The 21,982-nt window shown below is 30.5% G+C and overlaps 1 protein-coding gene across 1 annotated transcript in view; it reads right to left on the reverse strand.

The window, feature by feature from the left end:
- Nucleotides 1-3,186: 3,186 nt before the first annotated feature.
- Nucleotides 3,187-21,982, reverse strand: part of LOC122511865 (homeobox protein Nkx-2.4-like) — a 28,980-nt gene continuing 10,184 nt past the window's right edge. Inside the window, exons 3-4 of the mRNA XM_043627390.1 lie at nt 11,486-11,572; nt 3,187-4,304 (exon numbers count right to left, since the gene is read on the reverse strand). Of these exons, the coding sequence (XP_043483325.1) occupies nt 3,972-4,304; nt 11,486-11,572 (420 nt within the window). The 3' untranslated portion in view covers nt 3,187-3,971. The remainder of the gene's footprint in view (nt 4,305-11,485; nt 11,573-21,982) is intronic.

Consider the following 21,982-nt stretch of genomic DNA (forward strand, 5'->3'; position numbering starts at 1 on the left):
ATATGTTTACTAATGTTTTAATGTTTACTTTGAAACTGTTAACATAGTTGAAATGAACAGGAAACCAAAACATTTATTAACAATTTATTGTTAACTAATTCTTAAAAGAGAATATTAAAATAATTTTGGAATAATTTTATATAGAAAAATAAAATTTTAAACCTACTATCTGCTTAGTCAGTTTTTGAGTTAACGTTTTACGTTTTAGTATATTCTACTGTTATGACAGTAGAATTTACTATATGCCCTGCGTCTCTCCGTGCATATAAAAAATGTACAAATTTATAATTTTCATACAAATGAACTTGGTTCTTCTCAACAAAATAAATTCAAATAAATTCTCTTTTCTATTTTTTTTATGAAAAAAAATCCTTAATTATAGCTTGACATTTGTTTTGTCTAAAAACTAGAACGATGTTTTATTTATTTATAAAAAAATCGGAATTTCGCATATAATTTTTTATATTTTTGCTTTGAATTTAAAAAGAAAGTTAAGTTCGTTTTCTTTTTTCAAAATTCAAAACCGAAATTGATTTTTCCAAACTCGAAGAAAAATGTAACGAATTTCTTTTTAATTAATTAAAAATTTTTTAAATTAATTAGACAATTTTAATTTGAGTGGTAATTAAAAGAATCGAATTTAACAGCGAAAATAGTAGTTTTCAAATAATTTTCATTTTAGTAAAAATTGCAAAAAAGGAAAACAATTTTTAAAAACTTAAATTACTTTTTTAAAAATAAAAAGAAACTACGTTTTTTAGTATTTCAAGTGTATTTCAAGTGTACTTCCCGTGTGGAAAATGAAAATTGGTCCTAGCCAGGTCCTACCTATTTTGCCCTGTTAATAGCTTGGTCCTAGGTTGGCAGTGTAGGTTGGACCAACAATGGCTGGTGATGCGATTCTAGCCTGGTCCTAACTTGGGAGCCTAGTTATGACCAGTTTATTTATATACTTTATTATAATTTTGATTAGTTTATAATATTTGCTAAAGAAATAACCTAAATTATTAATAATAAGTATTAGTTTTAATTAATTATTATTTTTTTCAATTAAATGATGACCAAAAGCGAATTCATAAATAATGTTAGTATATGTAGAGATTAATATATATTCCTCTAATATATATATTAAAAATTATAAAAAAATTAGAAATTTGTTAATTAAATTATTTTACAGTATATATAATCATTAAATTGCATACTTATACGAATACAATGCAGAAAAATCGGAATAAACGCAAACCTAAGAAGTAAATAAAATCTAACGCACGCGGGAATCGAACCTACGACCTACGGACTACGAGACTAACGCCCTAACCACTATGCTAATGAAACTAGTTGAGTTCAAAATTTGTATTGTCAGTGACTTGTGGACTTGCTTTTGATGATTCAATATAGTAATTATTGACACTAATACGCGATAATAAATAAAAAAAATAATTTAACAACAACAATAATAATAAAATAATATCTAAATATAAAAATTCAAAAATTAATATTTTTATATTATATCAAGAAAAAAAAAATCTATACATTTTCGTTAAAAACAGGTTTTTCATTGTTCTTAATCATTTTTAACATTAATTTCTTGGTCTAAAAAAAATATTCGTCTTTTGGACTTGGAAATTTTTCCTAATTAATTAAGCGGGTGATCCACTTTTTAAAAAAATGTCAAAAAAATTTATGTTAAAAACACGTTTTTCATTATTCTAAATCATTTTAAGCATTAATTTTTTGTTGCAAAAATTTTTTTAGACTTGGACTTAGAAATTTTTGCTAATGAAACTAGGAAGCCCAGGTAGGTCCTGGGTTGGACCTGGGTGGGTCAGCCCACATTCGAATTGCAATATCTCTTAGTGTTTAGCACCAACTTAAACGAAACTTAAAATCAGCGAACGAAATTAGAAATATATTTTACTAATGATAATTATATTGCAGTCTGTATCTGTTTAAATAAATAAATAAATTTTGCTGTTTTATTAACTTTTGTAACAAATTACTTAAAAATTTGCAGTTTTTTATCTAACTTCACGATTATTACACTTGAGTAGTGAAATATGAAGATAATTTATAATTTTAACAATTCAGCATTTGTTTAAACAAAAAATTGTTGTTATTTATTAATTCTTAAGACAATAAAGCGTCTAGACACTTGTAGTCTTTTAAAATTTTGCAATTAACTAATCTGAGTATTTACTTATTGCAAAATTAGAAAAAACTGCTAGTTTCTAGGTTGATTGTGTAAAAAGTTAGTAAATAACAATTATTTGTTTAAACAATTGCTGAATTAATAAATTAATAAATTAACTTTATTTTATAGTATTTGTATAATTTTCTGATTTATGTCAAACAATAAATTGTTTAAACAAATATGATTATCAATTAATTTTATAAATATTAATTGAGAATATTTATCAATTTTTACATGTTTTTCATGTATCAATTTTGACACTTTATTTTCCTAAAAATTTTTCTAAGTCATAACTGGATCTCCTAGCTAGTACCAAGTTAGGACCAGCCCAGGATATATAAAAAGGGGTTGCCAAGTTAGGTCCAAGCTAGGGCCAATAATCATTTTAGGCATAGCATGGTGATTTCTACACGGGTTTAAGCGTATTCGTATTAATTGGTCAAAATCGTTTATTTACATAGATTTATTGATGAAATATATTTCGTCTAGTGAATTTTTTTGAAATTTGACAAAATTCTATATTATTTATTTATTATATACAAAATATAGAAATGGACAGTGTATTTTAAAATACTTCAAATGTATTTTGAATTATACGACATTTATGAAATCTATTTTTATTTCTGTATTATTATTTATTTTCTAGGACGGGTATGATTTCTGAATTTCATTCGTTTCTTCTTTTCACTTAAAAGCACTTAAATTACTTTTTGAATTTATAAACAAATTTAGAAAAAAAAACAAAAAAAGTTTTATTTATTTTGTAATTTATTTTATAAAATATTATATACAGATGCAAAGAAATTATTCTTTTCAATATTCAATTTATTACAATTCAATTATACTTCAGAATTAAAATTTTTACAAAAAAAGTAACAAAAAAAAATTAAAAAATAAACAATTTTTTTAAAAGTATTGAGAAAATTTTATGAAAAAAATAATCTTAAACAATTAGAACTAAAAAAATATATTTTTTCTTAAAACAGTAACACCGGGATGTGATTATACACGTGATCAAAAAATTACTCAAATTTTATTTTTATGAAGAACTTTTGTCAAATGGCCGCATACATTTTTTTAAATAATAAATTTTAAAAAATACTTTTTTTAAATTAATTGAATTACTTTAAAAAAATATATTAGGATTAAAAATACGTATACATGTGACCTGAACGCAAAAGAAAAATTCTTATACGTTCGAAACAGTCGATTTTCAATTTATACTTTTTAAAATTGAATCAGTGAAATTTCACCGGTAAAAAAATGGAATTTAGCGAGTGAAGCACTTGAGTAAAATTTTTCGCTGAAATGTCACTGAAAACCAAGGAAATTAATACTGATTCAAACTGTGGTATCTGTTTTACCGACTGTAGATAAAAATAAATTTATTTTATCTACAGTCGGTAAAACAGATTCCACAGTGTAAAGTGCCTCATTGTCTTAAAGAAGTTATGGACCATTTGATAAAGTTTTGCCAAAAATAGAATATAAATATAATATAAATATATTATATTTAAAAATAAACGTTTTAGTCATATATTTTGTCAAAAATAAAAATTTTCTTCGAGTTTGGTTACGTGCGTGTAAATTATTATTATTATTATCAAAGGGCCGAGGGGTGGGGGGGACAAAAGACACCTTAGTCTGTACAGTAAAAGGCCTGATTTCACGGACTGTCTTCGGGAATGGCGTACCACGCTGTGGGATCCGCGGCGAGGGCCCAGGGGCCGGCGACGGAGGGATTGGCGTAGGCCGCCGCCCCCGCCGCGGAAGGCGCGCACTACCAGGCCCGACCTTGGAGTGGTAGGTACGCGCTGCACTGTGGCTGCTGTTGCTGCTGCATTGATTGTTGGGCCGCAGTCCTCGAGTAGGAGCAATGCTGCAGACTCTGACTCGAGCTCATCACGTGACTGACGCCAACGACCGAGTGGTGAGCGACTGAGGCCGCGTGGTGGGTCCCATGGGGACTGGAGGCCGTGGTCATGTGGGGCGCGGGACTCGCCAGCGCCGCAGACGGTCCGCCCCTGCTGCCCTCGTTGCCGCCGCCGCTTCCGCACGGCTTGCCGTCCTTCACTAGGACCGGAACCGCCACTCGTCGCGGCGAACTCGAACTCTGAAACAAATTCAAAATTTCATTTTCAGTTAATTCTGTTATAATGAACAGAAAATTTATTTGATTCTAATAATTGATTACTTGACTATTAGGGGCCGTCCATAAACTACGTAGACCCATTTTTTGGAAATTTAACCCCCCCTCTCCCCCCACGTAGACGCTGTTAGGGGCCATTCATAAATTACGTAACGCTTTTTTTGGTCATTTTAGACCCCCACCTCCCCCATGTTACAAACTTTTACGTACATTAGCGCCATTTTTATAATGAGTGTAACAAATATCTTGACTCCCCCCTACCCCCTGAAGCGTTACGTAATTTATAAACGGCCCCTTACATGCACTAGCGCTATTTTTTCCAATTAACGTAGAAAATAGATTGACCCCCCCTCCCCCTTGAAGTGTTACGTAGTTTATGGACGACCCCTTATTTAAATTTGAATTTGCATAAAATTAGTCGAAAGAAATGAATTATTTAAAAATTTTTATAAAATTCTTCGCAAAAATTAAATTATTTTTATAAATATTTAAATTCTTTCATGAATATGTCAGTTTAGTTAAGTTTCTAAAAACAGTTTTTTTTGGTCGTCAAATTTAATTTTTCGATAGCTACTTTTTTACTACTTTTTTAGTTTAAAACTTTTTGATACTTTTTTTAAAATTAATTATTGTCGAGTGCGAAGTTTGGAATGGTCATTTGATCGAAAAGTCACTATAGATACAATTGTCATTTGATAGAATAGTAATAGAAATTTTAAATAAACAAATTCTCCCTGAGAAAGTAATAAAATATTTCGTCTTTTGCAAAAATAATAAATCTTATCCATAAAAAAAGGAATCGAGTCGCATAAACAGTTGTATAAGCATCATAATAAAATTAAAAACACAGTAAAAAAATAACTTCCAGAAAAAAAGTATTAAGCGTCAGTATTTTTTCTTTTAAATATTTTTTATACACTTTTATAAATTCGAAGACATATATAGACATGTATTGAGTTAAAACATCAAGACAGTGAAGCGAAATTCAGGAGAGGAATGTCGTGTACTCAATGTTGATACAGCTGAGTGGTCGACCTGTCAGGTACGCTCAGCTTCTGTTTGGCATGCCTAATACTAATACGATCTTGTACGCGGAGAGAAACGACGACCACGACCACGACGACGATGAGGTACGTTCTCTTCATCGTCAATGTTGGTCGAAGGTTCGATAAGCTTCATGTATACCTATATATATGTATGTACGGTAGCCGTTTCTATTTATTCAAAATCATTCCAAGATGTCTATGTAAATCTCCTTTAAGAGACACTTTAATAATAAGCATTGCGACACGAGCCTTCCATTACTTATATATATTATACTCGAGAAAATCAGTGAGGAATATTTCGAAAAAAAAATTCGCATATAAACATTAACATCGCATCCGCGCACTTTGTGCGAGTTTTTTTTTTTTTTTTTTTTTTGAGCGGAATAAATTCGTTTAGGGATTTTTTCAAACTTGCAAAAGGAATATTTTATATTTTCTCCTGCAGAGAGAGTGCTATTTCGTTTTTTATTTATTTCTGATATTTCGAGAGCGCCAGCAATTTTTCTCTTTAAAAAAAAAAAAAAAAAAAATAGACTAATATTTAAAAATTAAAATACAATTTTCTCTCTTTAATATTCTACTAATAATTAAATATACGTATCACGCTCCGAAGAAAGGTTCTGTTAGAATTTGTTGTTAATTGTCAACTACGAATTGTTATTATAATTTGTTATTATTTATTGTTACCATTCTTGTTGTTATTTGTTAATTATAGTTTGTTATTATTTATTACAATTTTATTATTTGGTAGTTACAACTTATTGTTACTATTATATTATTAACAATTCTGTTATTTGTCAATTAGTATTTGTTATTATTTATTATTACAATTTTGTTAATTATTTATTAATTATTGTCTGTTACTATTTGTTAATTATTATTGTTTGTTATTGCAATTGCGTTGATTATAAAAAATTACAATTTGTTATTATTTAACTGAAGTATTAGTTCAAACAATTATAATCAACAATATGTAAATAATAATTATTATTTGTTATTATTAATTTTATTATTATTGTTACCATTAGTAACTTCAAATATAGTATAGTTTTATAGACGCTATTCAGGGACCTTTCTTCGGAGCGCGCTCCATATATATGAATTATTACTAAACATATAAAATATAAAACCATAATATTTGTAATATTTTTCATTAAATATTTATATAATTATAATTATATAATAATTATAATATTTTTCTTGTAATTTTGACCGAAATATATAAAAAAATTCCCCACTCAAAAAAGAAATAAATTTTTTCCGTAAGACAATTTTCTTTTGGAAAAAATTAATTTAACGAGATAAATTGTATTAGCGATAATTAAAATAAAGAAATATGTTTTGCCACCAGGTGCTGTACTTGACTGTACTTAAAAGCAAGATGGCGACTGGTCCTCGAGAGGCTGTTTCCCAACTCCCCCTGCCATATTCACCTCTCTTATTTCTCTCTTTCTCTCTCCAATTCGCTCGCTCCAGCACTTGAAATTTTTTCTCTGCTTCCAGAAAGGGGAAATGGAATAGAAGGAAAAAGGAGAAAAATCTGAGCACGGTTGCCGCTTACTCCGATTTTATTCCTTCTCTTTTCATTCTTTTTTTCTCTGCATTTTTTTTTCATTTATTTTCTTTTGCCATCTAAGCGACATTTAATCTCGTGTGCAATATATATGTATATGTATATTTATATATAAATGCGACAATTCCATACAATCAAATTTTATGTGTATATTCTGAAAAATATATTTTTAAAATAATGCACATTATAAAAAAATCACAAATTATAAATAAAATGTGAAGGAAATAAAACAGCGAAAAGTGAATGCAATATAGGGAATTTTTAGGATCGTTTTTTATCGTTAATGAAGAAAATGATTATTTATAATTAATATTTTTATTAATTATGCTTTATAGTATTATATTCACTGTAAAAAATATATTTCATTTTCGGACACTTTTGACTGAATTTTAGCCTTTAGAGTATGATTTTTTTGTTGTATTGTATTATATATCATTTTGTATTATATTATATTATTCTATATTATATTATATGTGCTCAAGTCGAAATAGACAATACTGAAAGAAGACAAATTGACGGAATAGTAATTAAAATAATTATAATAATAATTGTAATTAAAAGTCGTCGCTAAGAATTTTCTGTGAGAAAAAGCTGCACTCTTTTCAAAGATTGAAGTAATTAACTTAAACGCTTCGACTTTACTGTCAAGGACTTTAGACAAAAGAAAAGCCAAGATATTCAGATAATTGCCCTTAAGAATAAAAGAGAAACGAAAAAAAATCATTCCTTTTTCTTGCAAAATTTACTTTTTGCAAGTGAATTATAATAATGAAAAAAGACCTTAAAATATGCTTTCACAGTAATTATTATTCTTATATATATTGCATCTTAAAAGAGTAATTTTTATTATTAATAATAAAAAATAATTGAAATTCGGCAATGAGTTTTATTATTTATGAAAATATTTTAATTCTTGCGGAGAATTTTCTTATTTATGAAAACAATTAAATTATTGTGGATTTTATTTAAATTTTTGAAAATAGTTGAATTTTTTAAAGAAATTTTACTAAATATTTCGAAAATAATAATAAATGAATACCGCGTTCTGCGTATGCGTATAATTTGCTAGTAATATAATAAAATACGAAATAAAATTAAAACTGAAACAAAATTTGAATTTAACATCGCATTGTCGACAGTGAATGATGGGTGGTGCGAGAAAAGATATAATAATATGTTGAAAATGATGTGTGATGATTGTAGGAAATTGTCGGTGGCACGAACATAGAAATTATATACAATATATGTAAGTGGAGGCCGTGCACTCTTGACAGTGATAAAGATGAGATGATTCCGGTCATAGAAGTGTGATGGTTCGCGCGCGTCACGCGTTACGCCACTTTATCCGCACTTCAACACGCGCGTTAAATCATTTCCGGCGAAAATGGCCATAGTTCATAGATATACGAGTCTTGTTAGGGCTCTAGTCCAGAAAATTATATATCGCATACAAAAATTCTAAAAATAAACTTAATCCTATTTTTATTTCGCGAATTTCAAAACTTATTGCACAATTTGTATTCGATTTATTCTTCGAGTTTCCAATCTATGCTCTGTCGGTAAAGTAGATCGGGCGCGAAATTTGAAATGACAATATTTGGTTGCTTGATGGGGACTAATCGGACCGTTCAAAAAATACGTAACATCAGCAGAAAAAATGGCGCTAACGTATGCAACAGGGGAGGGGGGGGGGGTACAATTTAAAAAAAGAGTTAGTTATTTTTTTCATTGGCCCCTATAGTAATTATATTCAAAATTGTCAAAGAGAATAAATAAGCAAAGAGATAAATTCAAATTTCCCGTCTCATTTTAAGAACTAAGATTTTAATTATCCGGTAATGCAGATTTACCGACAGAGCATAGAAAGAAAACTCGAAGAAAAAAATTGAAGCTATTGAAAAGTAAATCGGATTTTGATAAATTCCGGTCAATAAACCTGATGGGGTATATCAGAGATTTCGGATCAGCATTGGCTGTAAAGGAATAAGAGAGAGTAAACAAACGCTGGTGAATTGAATTGAAATCGATGAGGCAGTAGTACCGAAAATGGAAGCCCACTACTATAGGGTCTACCGGGACTCTTGTGAGATATATTTTAGCTAACGAGTAAATTATGGGGCGGCTGCTCGCTCGAGCACGAAGGGGACGCTGATCAGGGTAACAGATTACTTTCAGCTCCATTAATGCTGTGTATGCTGTTTACGTATTGCTTGCACCGCGACAATGTCGAGCTCATTGTTACGCCATTACCTCCGTTGATCGACATCGATAATAACAGTTTTGCTCCGCTTAACACTCAATACATTTTAAACATTATAGACTCATCTATTCTCTACTACATTCTATAACTATTTTATCTTTATTATATGTGTCTTAATGTGTGCCTGATGTATATATATAAATAAAAATGCCTTCAACTCTTATATCTTTTTTCAAGTGGCTATTTATCATTCTTTTTTATGAAACTTGAATAAATTTTTAAATTGAATCTTTCTGCCGAAAGTAATTTGTATAAAATGGGATATTAGAGAAGTTTTAATTTTTATTCCCATGGGGGTAAGTTTTTAAAAGTGCGATCGGATGAATATGGAATTATTTTAAAAGTATCTATTGATATGCCTTTGTATCAATATTTATATAATTTGATCTACTTTTGTTATCAAATCGTTGCCATAGTTTTGATATAGTTTTTGGTTCATTCTACTCTTTAAATCGAAATTAGTAAAAAGTTACTAATGAAATGGCAAAAAGTCGTTCACCAAATGATTTAGTAATAATTTTACTAACAAATAGTGAAACTGTTTTATCGACCATTAATAAAACAGTTTCACTACAATTTTGGCGGCAAATTAAAAGAAACAAACTGAAAGGATATATTTTTCTATATAGTGAATATACAAGTGAAGAAACCTGCTTTCTTTTAATAATAAACGTGAATTCGTTTTAAAATTCAAAAGTATATATGTCGACGCGCTTTCACAATTGAGCGCGTCGGCATACGTGCTCGGCAATATATTTGAGGACATCTGCAAGCAGATATATCGGAACAATCATGTCTTTCGTTAGATTTCAGCATACTATGTACACTTTTTTTTTAAAAACTCGGGTGAATAAATCTTCTCATCGACGCCTCTTAGATCAAGACAGGGCACGCTTTTTCCTACCCATATACATATGTAATTATTGCAAAATCAATTTTTTTATTACTCTTTAAATTTTTACTACCCAATGGGAAGTAAACGATTGGTTCAATAATGGGCCATGCTTGGCGAACTCCGTTCCATTATTGGAACATTAATGGCAACCATCATTGGACCACCAATGGTTTAAACTTGGGATGATCACGCTACTGCCAATGATCGGTAGCCAAGCATCGGGCCAATATTAGTTGACAAGGAATTGCCAAGGAAACAAAATCGATTTTCAAAAGCTTGATTTTTTATTGGCAGCCAACAAAAAACCAAGGTTTTGAAAATTGATTTTTCTTAATTATTAATTAAAATTTATTTTTCAAAAATATATTTTTCAAAAAATTATTTAAAAAAAATATATTTTTTAAAAATATATATTTTTTTAAATTAATAGAACATATTAATTTAATTTGTCACCTCTGGTAAAACAAAGATGAAAGACTGATAAATTCCCTCACTTTATATTTTACAGTGGAGGGATGACTGTGAATGTCTTTGCGAGAGAGGAGCAGGTACTTATATAGAGCCAGTGAAACAGGTCACAAGCGAGAAGAAATCACTAGCATGCACTCTGGCGGCGCTTGTCGGAACTGTTTTCTGGCGCGCATGCATATCCTGACATTATCGACACAGCGCTTGGCAACCAACATTGCGCCACTTCCGACAAGCGCCGCCAGAGTGCATGCTAGTGATTTGTTCTCGCTTGTGACCTTTCTCACTGGCTCTATATAAGTACCTGCTCCTCTCTCGCAAAGACATTCACAGTCATCCCTCCACTGTAAAATATAAAGTGAGGGAATTTATCAGTCTTTCATCTTTGTTTTACCAGAGGTGACAAATTAAATTAATATGTTCTATTAATTTAAAAAAATATATATTTTTAAAAAATATATTTTTTTTAAATAATTTTTTGAAAAATATATTTTTGAAAAATAAATTTTAATTAATAATTAAGAAAAATCAATTTTCAAAACCTTGGTTTTTTGTTGGCTGCCAATAAAAAAATCAAGCTTTTGAAAATCGATTTTGTTTCCTTGGCAATTCCTTGGCAAATAATATTGGCCCGATGCTTGGCTACCGATCATTGGCAGTAGCGTGATCATCCCAAGTTTAAACCATTGGTGGTCCAATGATGGTTGCCAATTGTTTTGCCAAGAAAAAACCATTGGGTACCAAGCATGGCCCATTATTGAACCAATCGTTAACATTGGCAACTTCCCGTTGGGTATGGTTAAAAAATTTGAAACTTTTGTTTTAAAATTGTGACTGAATTTATATAAACTATTTCCCTAAAGATTTAATAATACAAAGTTTTACTAAAATTAGAGGACTTACCTGATTTTGTGCGTTCTGTTCGGCCATGGCTTTCTCCTTTGCTTGTCGTTTACACTTATACCGATGATTTTGAAACCAAATTTTCACCTGCAACCAGAGAAGACAAAATAAATAAATTTTGTACAATAAGAGGATTATATTATTTAATATTATTTCTTTCTTTAGATCGACTCAAACTATTTTTAAAATTATATTAACCCCTTAAAACTGCCATGGCAAAGATTTTGGCCAAATCTTTCGACAAATCTTTACCATGGCAGTTAAGGGGTTAAAAAGTAAAATTAGTCACCTTCTTGTTTTAATAAAGTGATTATAAAATATAACTTTTTAAATTTAGGAATTAGGAAGTAATATAAATATTATTAATTAATTTAATATAATCTAGAGAATGTAAATAAGTTTGCATTATTTTCTCAGGTGTCGAAAAGCTTATTTATATATAAGCGCGGTAAACCCGAGAAAGTGTGAGATTAAATATATATGAAGAATTGGAGATTAAAATTTTGTGGCGGAGGCAAATGCCCAAAAAGACCTTATACGCGACACTTTTATATATATAAAGTATATAGTCCTCTCGATTCATGGTTCGCTAATCGGGGCCCCTTGTTCCCTTGAAGGGCTTTCATTGCATTCAATCGACAAAAGAGCCACAATACATAAAGACATTCACTGAGATTACTATATACTTTATGATTCTTTAGAGTACATGTATACCAGTGGGCTACATCCACTCGACCGTGTAGGTTAAAGTGCAACATATGGACCCCCGCAGATCTTACAATCTTCCTCTCGAGTTTAACGATTACTAGTGCACTTGAGGAAAAAACGCATCAAAATATATTCTATTTTTCATCACCTATGGATTATATTTGACAAAAAAATGATCGCAACACTTTTGATTCTTTTTTTTTTGGCAAATATAAATCATTTTTATATCCTTAATGTAGAAAAATATAAAGTTTACTTTATAAATATAATTTCATATGGAAGTTTTCTTGACAATTTAATTTTTTGCTTAAGCACAATGTATTTTTGATTTGTTTGAAAAGGGTACGAAAAGCGCTAAAGCAGAGAGACAGAGAGAGATTTGAACGTGTGACACTTCGGGCATTGTTTTCTCAGTTATGTACCGACAAGCTAAAACGATCATAACGCCCCTGTGAATCTCGCATAATGTGCGAGATTACAGCATACATATATGGTCCCGTCATAAGCAGATGCTGATCCGATCCACACACTCAAATACCCTAATCGCGTTCAATTGCTGTAAAAGCGCTTTTTTATGTAGAAAAAACAAATCCTCAAAAATCATAAGCAAAAAAATTTATAAGTATAATCATTGTTCTTCAGAGATCAATTTATGATTTGATCCACATTTTTGGTAATTTTTTTTTTATAATTCGTTGCAACTTAATACTTTCAAGTTAACATAGTGATGTTGCAAATTTTGAAACATATCATTGAAATGAGAATGCAAAAAGAGATGAGAACCGCAAAAGCAATTACACATCATTTGAACGGCCTGGAATAAGAGATTGTTTCAAAGGGTCGACGATGAAAGAAAGCGTTAAACGAAGCGCGATGAAACTTTTGTCGAGAGTTGTTTAGACGATTTGATAATAGAAAGAAGGTGGGTGTGATGTTTTAGTATAAATGTTCATGTATAGAGGAGAGAAATTGGCCTTGATGGTGGTTACATATATTGTATATTTTAGGGATGAGGGCGATAGTCCCCGATGCGGTCGCGTAATGACGTTACGCTAACTTGATCAATCGTCCACTTTAGCCCTCTGCCCCGCTGTCGAACACAGGATAACAGCTACTCAGAACACGCGACTGACAACGCATAAATAACGAGCCAACTAATCCCAAGATTTATCGTCCTTTAATAGTCAAGACGCCTTCGGCCAAATCCATCGCCTCTCCGTATCTATTATTATTATTATTATTATTATTATTTATATAATACAATTATCATATCATTAGGTGTCGATTAACTATCATTTTTTATAGTAACGCTGAATTTACGAAATGGATTTGCTGTTTTCTTGAATGTATCAAATCGATACGAAGACGGATCAAATTGATAAAAATTTGGATTGATCCCCAGATATCAAAAAAGTAACTATTGGGATTGGTTTTATCCCAATAGTTACTATTTTGATATTTTTGTTTCTGTGATGATGGACCCATCATTAATAGGTTAAGATTGATCTTAAATTAAGATTTACTTTTCTGTGTATTAGGTCTAGTTTCTATTAGAATTTACCAGCGCATTTCGTTTTTTAATTTTGGTTCTCGTATTGGTTTTGCATGGTTCGAAAATATAATTTTTGTTCAAATGCGGATTTTTGGAAAACTGTTAATATTTTTTTCTCTCTGGACGATATAACATAGGCTTTGACAGAAATGAAAATGTAGGTTTTGAAATTCATTCTTCTTTGATATTCTTTCTCATTTTCACTCCCTCTCTTGTTCGTGCACATCGACATCTCATCCAACTGATGTTTACTCAGCGCATTGCTACGAGGCAGCGGACAAACGAACGAACAGTCCGACGGATGGTCCTTCTTTCTTGAAATAACAGAGTCCTCCCCAGGTTCTTCCTCAGCTTCCTCGAACTTTCACATTTTATATAGACGTATCTTTCGATACATACATAAAACTTCATCCCCCTTTATATACATTTCGAAATCCCCCCTTCGATTCTCAATTTTATACAAATCAAATCATTGCCGCATTTACAGCTTCCGAGACACATTTTCGTTTAGAACAACAATTCTCTTTTTCTCTTCTCTCAAATACCATTTTGGAATAAGATTATCGCTTTTATCAAAATAATTATTTTATCACTTCTTTTTCTTTTATTTTAGGAATATTATACCTTTTGAGTGGGAAATAAATCTGTAAATTTTTTTACCTCATGGATATTTCTATGGAAAATTGACAGGGTCCATTCAAAATTTGAATCTTAAATGATTTAATTGCGGTTCGAAGAACTTTATTAAAATTTTTAAATATAATTGAATCCTCTCGTGGAATTTAATTAAAATTATATATTGATAATATACTTTCATTCGAGGAATTCAATTCCAATTTTATTGAAAGTAATCGAATTCTAATAAAGAATTTTTTTCAAAATTTTAAAAAATAATTTAATTTTGAGAAATTCAATTAAAATTGTATATTGAAAATATAATTGAATTCTTTTAAAGAATTTCATCAAAAAATTTTTGAAGATAAGTCATTGTGAGTATTATCGAGGTTATGTACGGTGAAGAAAGATTCAAAATCCGATTGCGCATATAGGAATAAAAAAATTGAAATCGTCGCGTATGAATTTGCAGCATCCTCGCGTATTTTGACGCAGCTAATCGGAAAGTCATTGCCTTGAATTGTGGCCTCATGGAAAAAATAACAAAAGGGAACTAAAACGGGTGTGTTTGCCCTCGAGCTGCCACTCAGTTGAGTCAACACGCGCCAATTAACAGTAGCCCTAATCATAATTTGACTCTCGTTGATCTCGTATACACATATCGAAAGATATATATAATATACACGAACAAAATTCATCTTCTTGTCCAATCAGACGTTCAGGAATTTCTATTCTATAATAAAAACAATGTATTAAAAAAGTAAAATAACTAATATATATAAAAAATGTACGACATCAAAATAGGTTATAATATCGACCTAAGGCTTAAATTTTAAAAATTTCATATTCTATGAATTCTATAGAAAGGTTCTGAAACCAAAAAATAGATTTGAAATATTTTGGGAATAAGAATATGAATATTAAAGAAAATGTTTTTAAAATAAGAAATCGTGTGGACTAACAAAACAGTTAATTAACGAACTGTCGTCTCTTATTTTAAGAATATAATAATCTCGTTATGGAACGAAAGCCGGAAGTTGTCAAGCCCAATTACTTTTAGGGACTTTTTAAACAAATGTTGTGTGTATATAGAGTCTTTGGAATGAATAAGAAGGAGAAGCAGAAGCAGGTTGTTTATATTGTCGGATTTTACGGTCTATTAAAGAAAAGTGTGGCTCACCACCATGCACCTCCAGCAGGGCAGCAGGTCTTTGGGTCAGGCCATTTTTTAGTTTCAGGAGGCGTTTCATTTATCTACCTGGGCTTTTAAAAAGTTAATCGTCAGTTAATGTTAAGCTCCCTGTGTTAAGTAAACTTGCAAGGACCCCCCGGCGTCAGCCATTTAGGGCTTTATTTCTCTTCTGTCGCACCGTACGTGCCTGCTAGCGTCTACTGGACCAAATATTATAGAGGTTAGAGGTAAATTAGTAAATAGTCGCTGTTGTTATACCTGCTAGAAAATCATTTTTTTTCTTTGTAATACAAAAGTAGAGGAAATTTAATACAATCCTTCCTTTAAAATCGAGGATACATGATTAGAATTATATTCGGTATAATTATTTTTAATACATTCTTAATTAAATATTTCTCTATAAAATTCAATTATTTTTATGAGTAATAATATTCTTTACTTTTTAAATAAAAAATATTTTTTATAAAAATTTCAATAATTTAAAAACATCTTAATAATAATCTTCGGATAAATTCAATTATTTTCAGAAAATTTAATAAAATTCCTTGAAAGAATTCAATTATTTTCAATAAATAATAAAATTCTTCAAAAGCATTCAATTTTTTTAAAGAATATTAAAATTTTTGAAAATCTTAATAAAACTCCTTGACAAATCTAATTATTTAAAAAAATTGTAATAATAATCTTCGGAAAAATTCAATTATTTTCAAGACAATTTTTTATAGAATTTATCTAAAGAATTCAATTATTTAAAAAAAAATTTTAATAAATTCGAAAAAATGTAATTATTTATTTCAGAAATGTTGATAAAATTCTTTATAAGAAATAAAATATATTATTAAAAATTGTTTTATATAAGAATTAAATTATTTTCAATTCAATTGAGGGTCTGGAACAGATAACTGGCTGCAACGCATGGTTGAAAAGGACTGTACCAGTCAGACAGCAGTGAGAGAGGCCTAGAGACGCTCACTGTCGTCTGGCTGGTATAGTCCTTTTCAACCATGCGTTGCAGGCGCAGTTATCCGTTCCAGGCCCTCAATTCTAATTGAATTGTTTACAAAATTTTATTTTATTTTTGAATCATTTTATTTTAGAAAATAAAATATTTTCAATGTAATTTTAATTGAATTTCTCAAAAGAATTTAATGATTTTTAACAAATTTTAATAAAATTTCTCAAGAAATTCAATTATTTTCAAAAATTTTAATGCACTTCTATACACATTCAATAATTTTCATAAATGTTAACATTCTTTGTAGAAATTTAATATTCAAAATACAATTTTAATTAAATTTTTATCAAACAATTTAATTATTATTTTAGATTTTAGTAAAATTTATCCCAATAATTCAATTATTTACATAAATAATTCTTCGAATGCATTCAATTATTAAAGATAAATAGCAAAATTATTCCCGAAAATTAAATTATTTTGAGGCATTTTAATAAAATTCTTTGCAAAATTAAATTATTTTCATAAATAACAATATTCATAACAAAGAATTCAATTATTTTTAAAAGTATTAAATTTCTTCTTGGAAATTCAATTGTTTAAAAAAATTCTAATAAAATCGTTTGCAAAAATTCAATTATTTTCATAAATAATAAAATTCTTCTCAGGAATTCAATTATTGTCAAAAATTTTAATAGAATTCTTTGTAAAATTTAATTATTTTTATAAACTTTTCGCAATTCAATGATTTTAATATCTACTATTTTAATAAAATTTCCAAACAGAATTCAATTATTTAAACAATTATTTTTTGTAAAAACTTTGTAAGAATTCAATTTTTTTCATGAATAACAAAAATTTCTCAGGAATTTAATTATTTAAATTAGAGTAGGCGTAAAATAAATCGAAAGAAATCAATTATTTAAAAATTTTTATAAAATTCTTGGCAGAAAAATTAAATTATTTTTATAAATATTGAAATTGTTTCATGAATAATAAAATTCGTTGTAGCAATTCAATTTATTAGCATCAGGATGAGAAATAAATAAATATTTTTTATGAAAATTAGGAAAAAGTCAGAAAAATAAAATATTGAATGGAATTTTTGGCAGTTTTGTGAAGTGTTTTTTCGATAGCTACTTCTTTGCAACTTTTTTTATAGTTTTAATCTGATTTAGAAATTTAGTGTTGTCGTCCAATGTGGATTAGGGATTATCATGCGTATACAGCATCACAAAAATTTACAGAGTATATTCTGTTAACTTATTCGGAATCAAGAATTTTGAGTTTAAATTTAGGTCCAGTACGGAGGATCAGAAATTTCGAAGTGACTAAAAGCTGTAATCAAAAATCAGAAATTTCGAAATGCCTAAAAGCTGCAATCCAAAACCAGAAATTCCGAAATATATTCTAAAAAGCCGTAATCCAAAAGTTGTCAGTAAATGCTGTTGTTGTCTGATGCTTTTAAGAGAATTTGTTTAAGATGAAAGATGTTTACAAAATTTGTCTGAACTTAGTTCTGTAGAGGTAACTTATTCATCTTCATAAATTTTCACGCATGCAGATGACAGTTTTAGAACTATGCAACAGCATCCAGTTAGTATTTTGAGGTATACCTCAAGATTTTTCGATTTCAAAGTTTTTGACCCAGCATCATGCTTTTCTCTTTAGTACATGTTTTTACTGTGCTATCCGGAAGTAAAATTATGACGAATTATAATTTTACGATATCATATACATTAAGATAAAGATTATTCCTTTATCTTTAGGAGGTTTATATTTGTAAATGTATATGTGCGTTTTGTGCCATTGCTGATGCGTATCCCTATAGAAAAATAATGTTGTGTGCACAAGCATCCCCCATGCTAACACTTTTCTCTCTTTTTTCTTTTGACATACACTCGGTTATATATACATATATAATTTTGTGTACCTGCAGTGTATGAGGTCTTTTAGGGGATTCCATTCGCTTGAAATTTGCTCGCTCGAACAAAGATTGAGACTTTAATGCTGTTTGCGAAACCCGACGGGCCTGCTTCTTCTCTAACTCTCTCTTTCTTTCTTCGCATTTGCAATCTTATCTCGCATTATCCTGCATAAACGTCACATCGACTCCTCTTTTCGACGCTGAGGAAAAGAATTGCGTTACTCTTTTCAAGCAGGAGAAACTTAACACTATGATCTTAATATGCAACAGAAAATCTATACTAACATGTATAATTTATTATCTTTAATACAATTTGCCATTCAAAACTTTTATCCTATCTGACTTTTAGGATTTTTTAAAAGTCTTGCGAAGGTTTGAAAAATTATATAGGTTCACGCAGTTTTCTTGAAAGTATCAAATTTATGCAAAATGATGATCAAATCATAAATTGATCCAAATTTTTAGCAACAATTTGATTAACTTTGGTATCAATTTGACACTTTCAAGTTAACAGCGAGTGTTGAAGTAAAAGAAGAAGTAGAAAAATTAGAAGATAGCATTATTGCATCTAAATATTCGCAATGCAATTTAAATAGATGTAATGTACTTATATAGGTTCCTAAACATCTTTAAACCAAAAACATTTAAGATATTTTTCAGTATAAACATAAAAAAATGCTTTTCATTTTGTTACGTATATATATATATATATATATATATGCACGCGTATATACAAAAAGCAGTAATGGCGATGAAGCTTTCTCCTCGACGTTCTCTTTTTTTCGACATAAAATGTTCCGTTATTGAAAGCTGAAAACCTCGTGATTGCAATCAGGTCTCTTTCGCTCACTTCCGTGCTTGAGAAATCATTGATCCAACGACGCGACGCGTATACCTACTCTCTGCTGCTTTTTCGCTCTATATATACAGCAAAATACATGTACATATATATATTTACTAGAAATGTATATATACGAGTGCGACGAGAAGGGAGCGATTTTTTTAGAGGTCCGGGATTCATCGACTTCCGTTCGCGAAGAATGCCACTTGAATGTCAACCGTGCCTCTCGAGAACGAGAACGACGAGGAGTCACGAGGCATATTATAGCCTCGACTCTCTTCTTCTAGAACACTCAATTTTTTTATATACCTCTGCAAATTTAATGCCACTGATTACAAGACAAAGAATAATTTTCTAATTATAATTGTTGGTGGTTCGGCAAAAAGTTTGTGTGATACAGGCTAATAATTAAGATTATCATTACTAACATCCTCCACAGCATCTAAACTTACAGCAACATTGACAATATTGTTGCAAGTTTCACAATATTGAGGAAATGTTAATGTTGCTGCAAGTTTAGATGCGTACCTATTTAGCTCAAAAGTAGGTTTATACTTTTAGTAGATTTTAACATTAATGAAGAATTTCAGCCTAATAATATTTATGCCATTGGAAAAAATGACATTAAGAGGGAAAATTTTGCAAACTGTAATTGACGTATGTATCAGTAGAGGATGAGGGGAATGCAACATGCAAATTTGTGGAACGTTTAAAAGAGCGTGAGATGCCTGATGTTTGCCATAGTTGCAATGTATGCACCCTCGCATCTCGTTGCATATATATGAAGGAATTTCTCACTCTTGCATGCTGCACATACTGCAGTGCAGCGCATTACCTCTTGGTAAAGGTTTTGAAAAAAAGAGCGCCATGTTCTATGTTCTCATTTTCTTCATGAATATTGTAGACGAGTGCAGGAATTGGATTCCATCGCACGCGAAGAAAAAAAGAAGCGGGGAAATGCAATTACGTTTGCCACATAGCTGCCCCGTTTATAGGAGCGGAGCAAAATGCCTTCGACGTTTTTTTAACGTACGCTCGATTATTCACTAGACGTGAATATTAAAAAAAAATACAAGTGTTTAAATGTTGTTAATATATAATGTGAATTATGTGACCCGCAGACTTCGCACTCGATAATTAATTTTTAAAAAGTAGCTTTCAAACTAAAAAAAGTAGTAAAAAAGTAGCCACCAAACTTTAACAGTGGGGCCCAACTGGGCCTTATGGTTTTTGAAACGAAACAAACGGCGCGGCGGGCGGAATACTTTTTGGTACACGCGCGGTAAAATTTGGAGAGTAATTTGCCCCTAATATGAGCGCGATAGATGTGTGTCCCGGCCGGCAGCTGGCGAGGGTTCCTAACCAGGTCTTCCCCACTGTTCGTCGGGGCAACAGTAGCGATAATAATAACAGTGCAAGTAACAATGCCAGGAGTGGCCAGGCGGCAACAATAGGGGCTGCACTTAAAGTAACAATGCGAACGTAAAATGGAGGGCCGCATCTGTGTCTCGTGTGAAGAGTACAGGGAGAGTACATACCGCACTGAGATATGTGTACATTATTCATATACATACATAACTATGACACACACATATTGTCACAGAGGAGTAGCAGATTTTTCACCACGCAAACATGGCGTGTTACGTGTGTTCTCCAATTCATCCAAAAGATCTGTTTATGTTCATTCACTATCATTTTTGGTTATTGTTACTATCATAGTACTAATTCTATTGTTACTATCACTATTGTTATTGCTAAAAACAGCTGTAGTGCTAAATGAAGAAAATTATAATTCATCATTTGTTGCAAAATTATGTACAACCTAACGTGGAATGAAGATTAAAAATTCCATTGAAAACAAAATGAATAAATAAGCTGGTGTAAAGGTTTTAATTATGGCTCTTAATTCTTTTATTCATCAACGCGATTAAGCGGAGAGAAAAATTGGGAAATAACCGAAGAAATCGGAAACGAGAGTGAGGTCAAGGATCGAATCTGAATTAATGAGCCATCGATGTAACGGATACGAACAAGTACACTGAGTACTGGGATCGTACTTGAGACTTATAGAGCGCACTCGAACGCTCTCTTCCGTCACGAGTGCGTCTTCTCGTTGCAGTCAAGTTTTATATAGCCAAAGAGAGGTGGTTGTAGATAGAAAAAGCGAATTTTGCCATTTTTGTCACTACCCTTATATTCTGCTGCTTTTTTCTCTCGTTTATATAGAAAACCCATTCCAAGACTTTATTATTTTTAAAAATTTCGTTTTACACTCTCTACAAATTGTTGACTCTCGTTTTCCTTATTTCTTTCTTTCCTTTGGAAAAAAATTAAAAATAAATTTCTAATTGATTTTAAAAATTATATATTTAAATGAGTGCAGACTAGAGGCAGACAGACCGAAGGGGAACTGATGCAGGATGCGGCCAATGATTTGTGTAACAATTATTTATTGTTGCCAGACTGCCGCACTAACTCGGTTCATCTCGGGTCTCTCTCTCTCTTTTATGATGAGCATTTCTCATTCGACTTTAAACTCTCTGACCTCTAAAAAGACTCATCATCTCGAAGATTCATTATAATTCGTTTCTACATAACTATATATTATTGGAGATGATATTAGAGGAAGAAAAAAAACCATCATCAGAACAATTGCTCCGAAGGTTATGCAGAGGAACCTAAATCAAAATCTGATTTATGTAATCTG

This window comes from Leptopilina heterotoma, unplaced genomic scaffold, assembly GCF_015476425.1.
Source record: "Leptopilina heterotoma isolate Lh14 unplaced genomic scaffold, ASM1547642v1 Lhet_90, whole genome shotgun sequence".
NCBI classification, from domain to species: domain Eukaryota; kingdom Metazoa; phylum Arthropoda; class Insecta; order Hymenoptera; family Figitidae; genus Leptopilina; species Leptopilina heterotoma.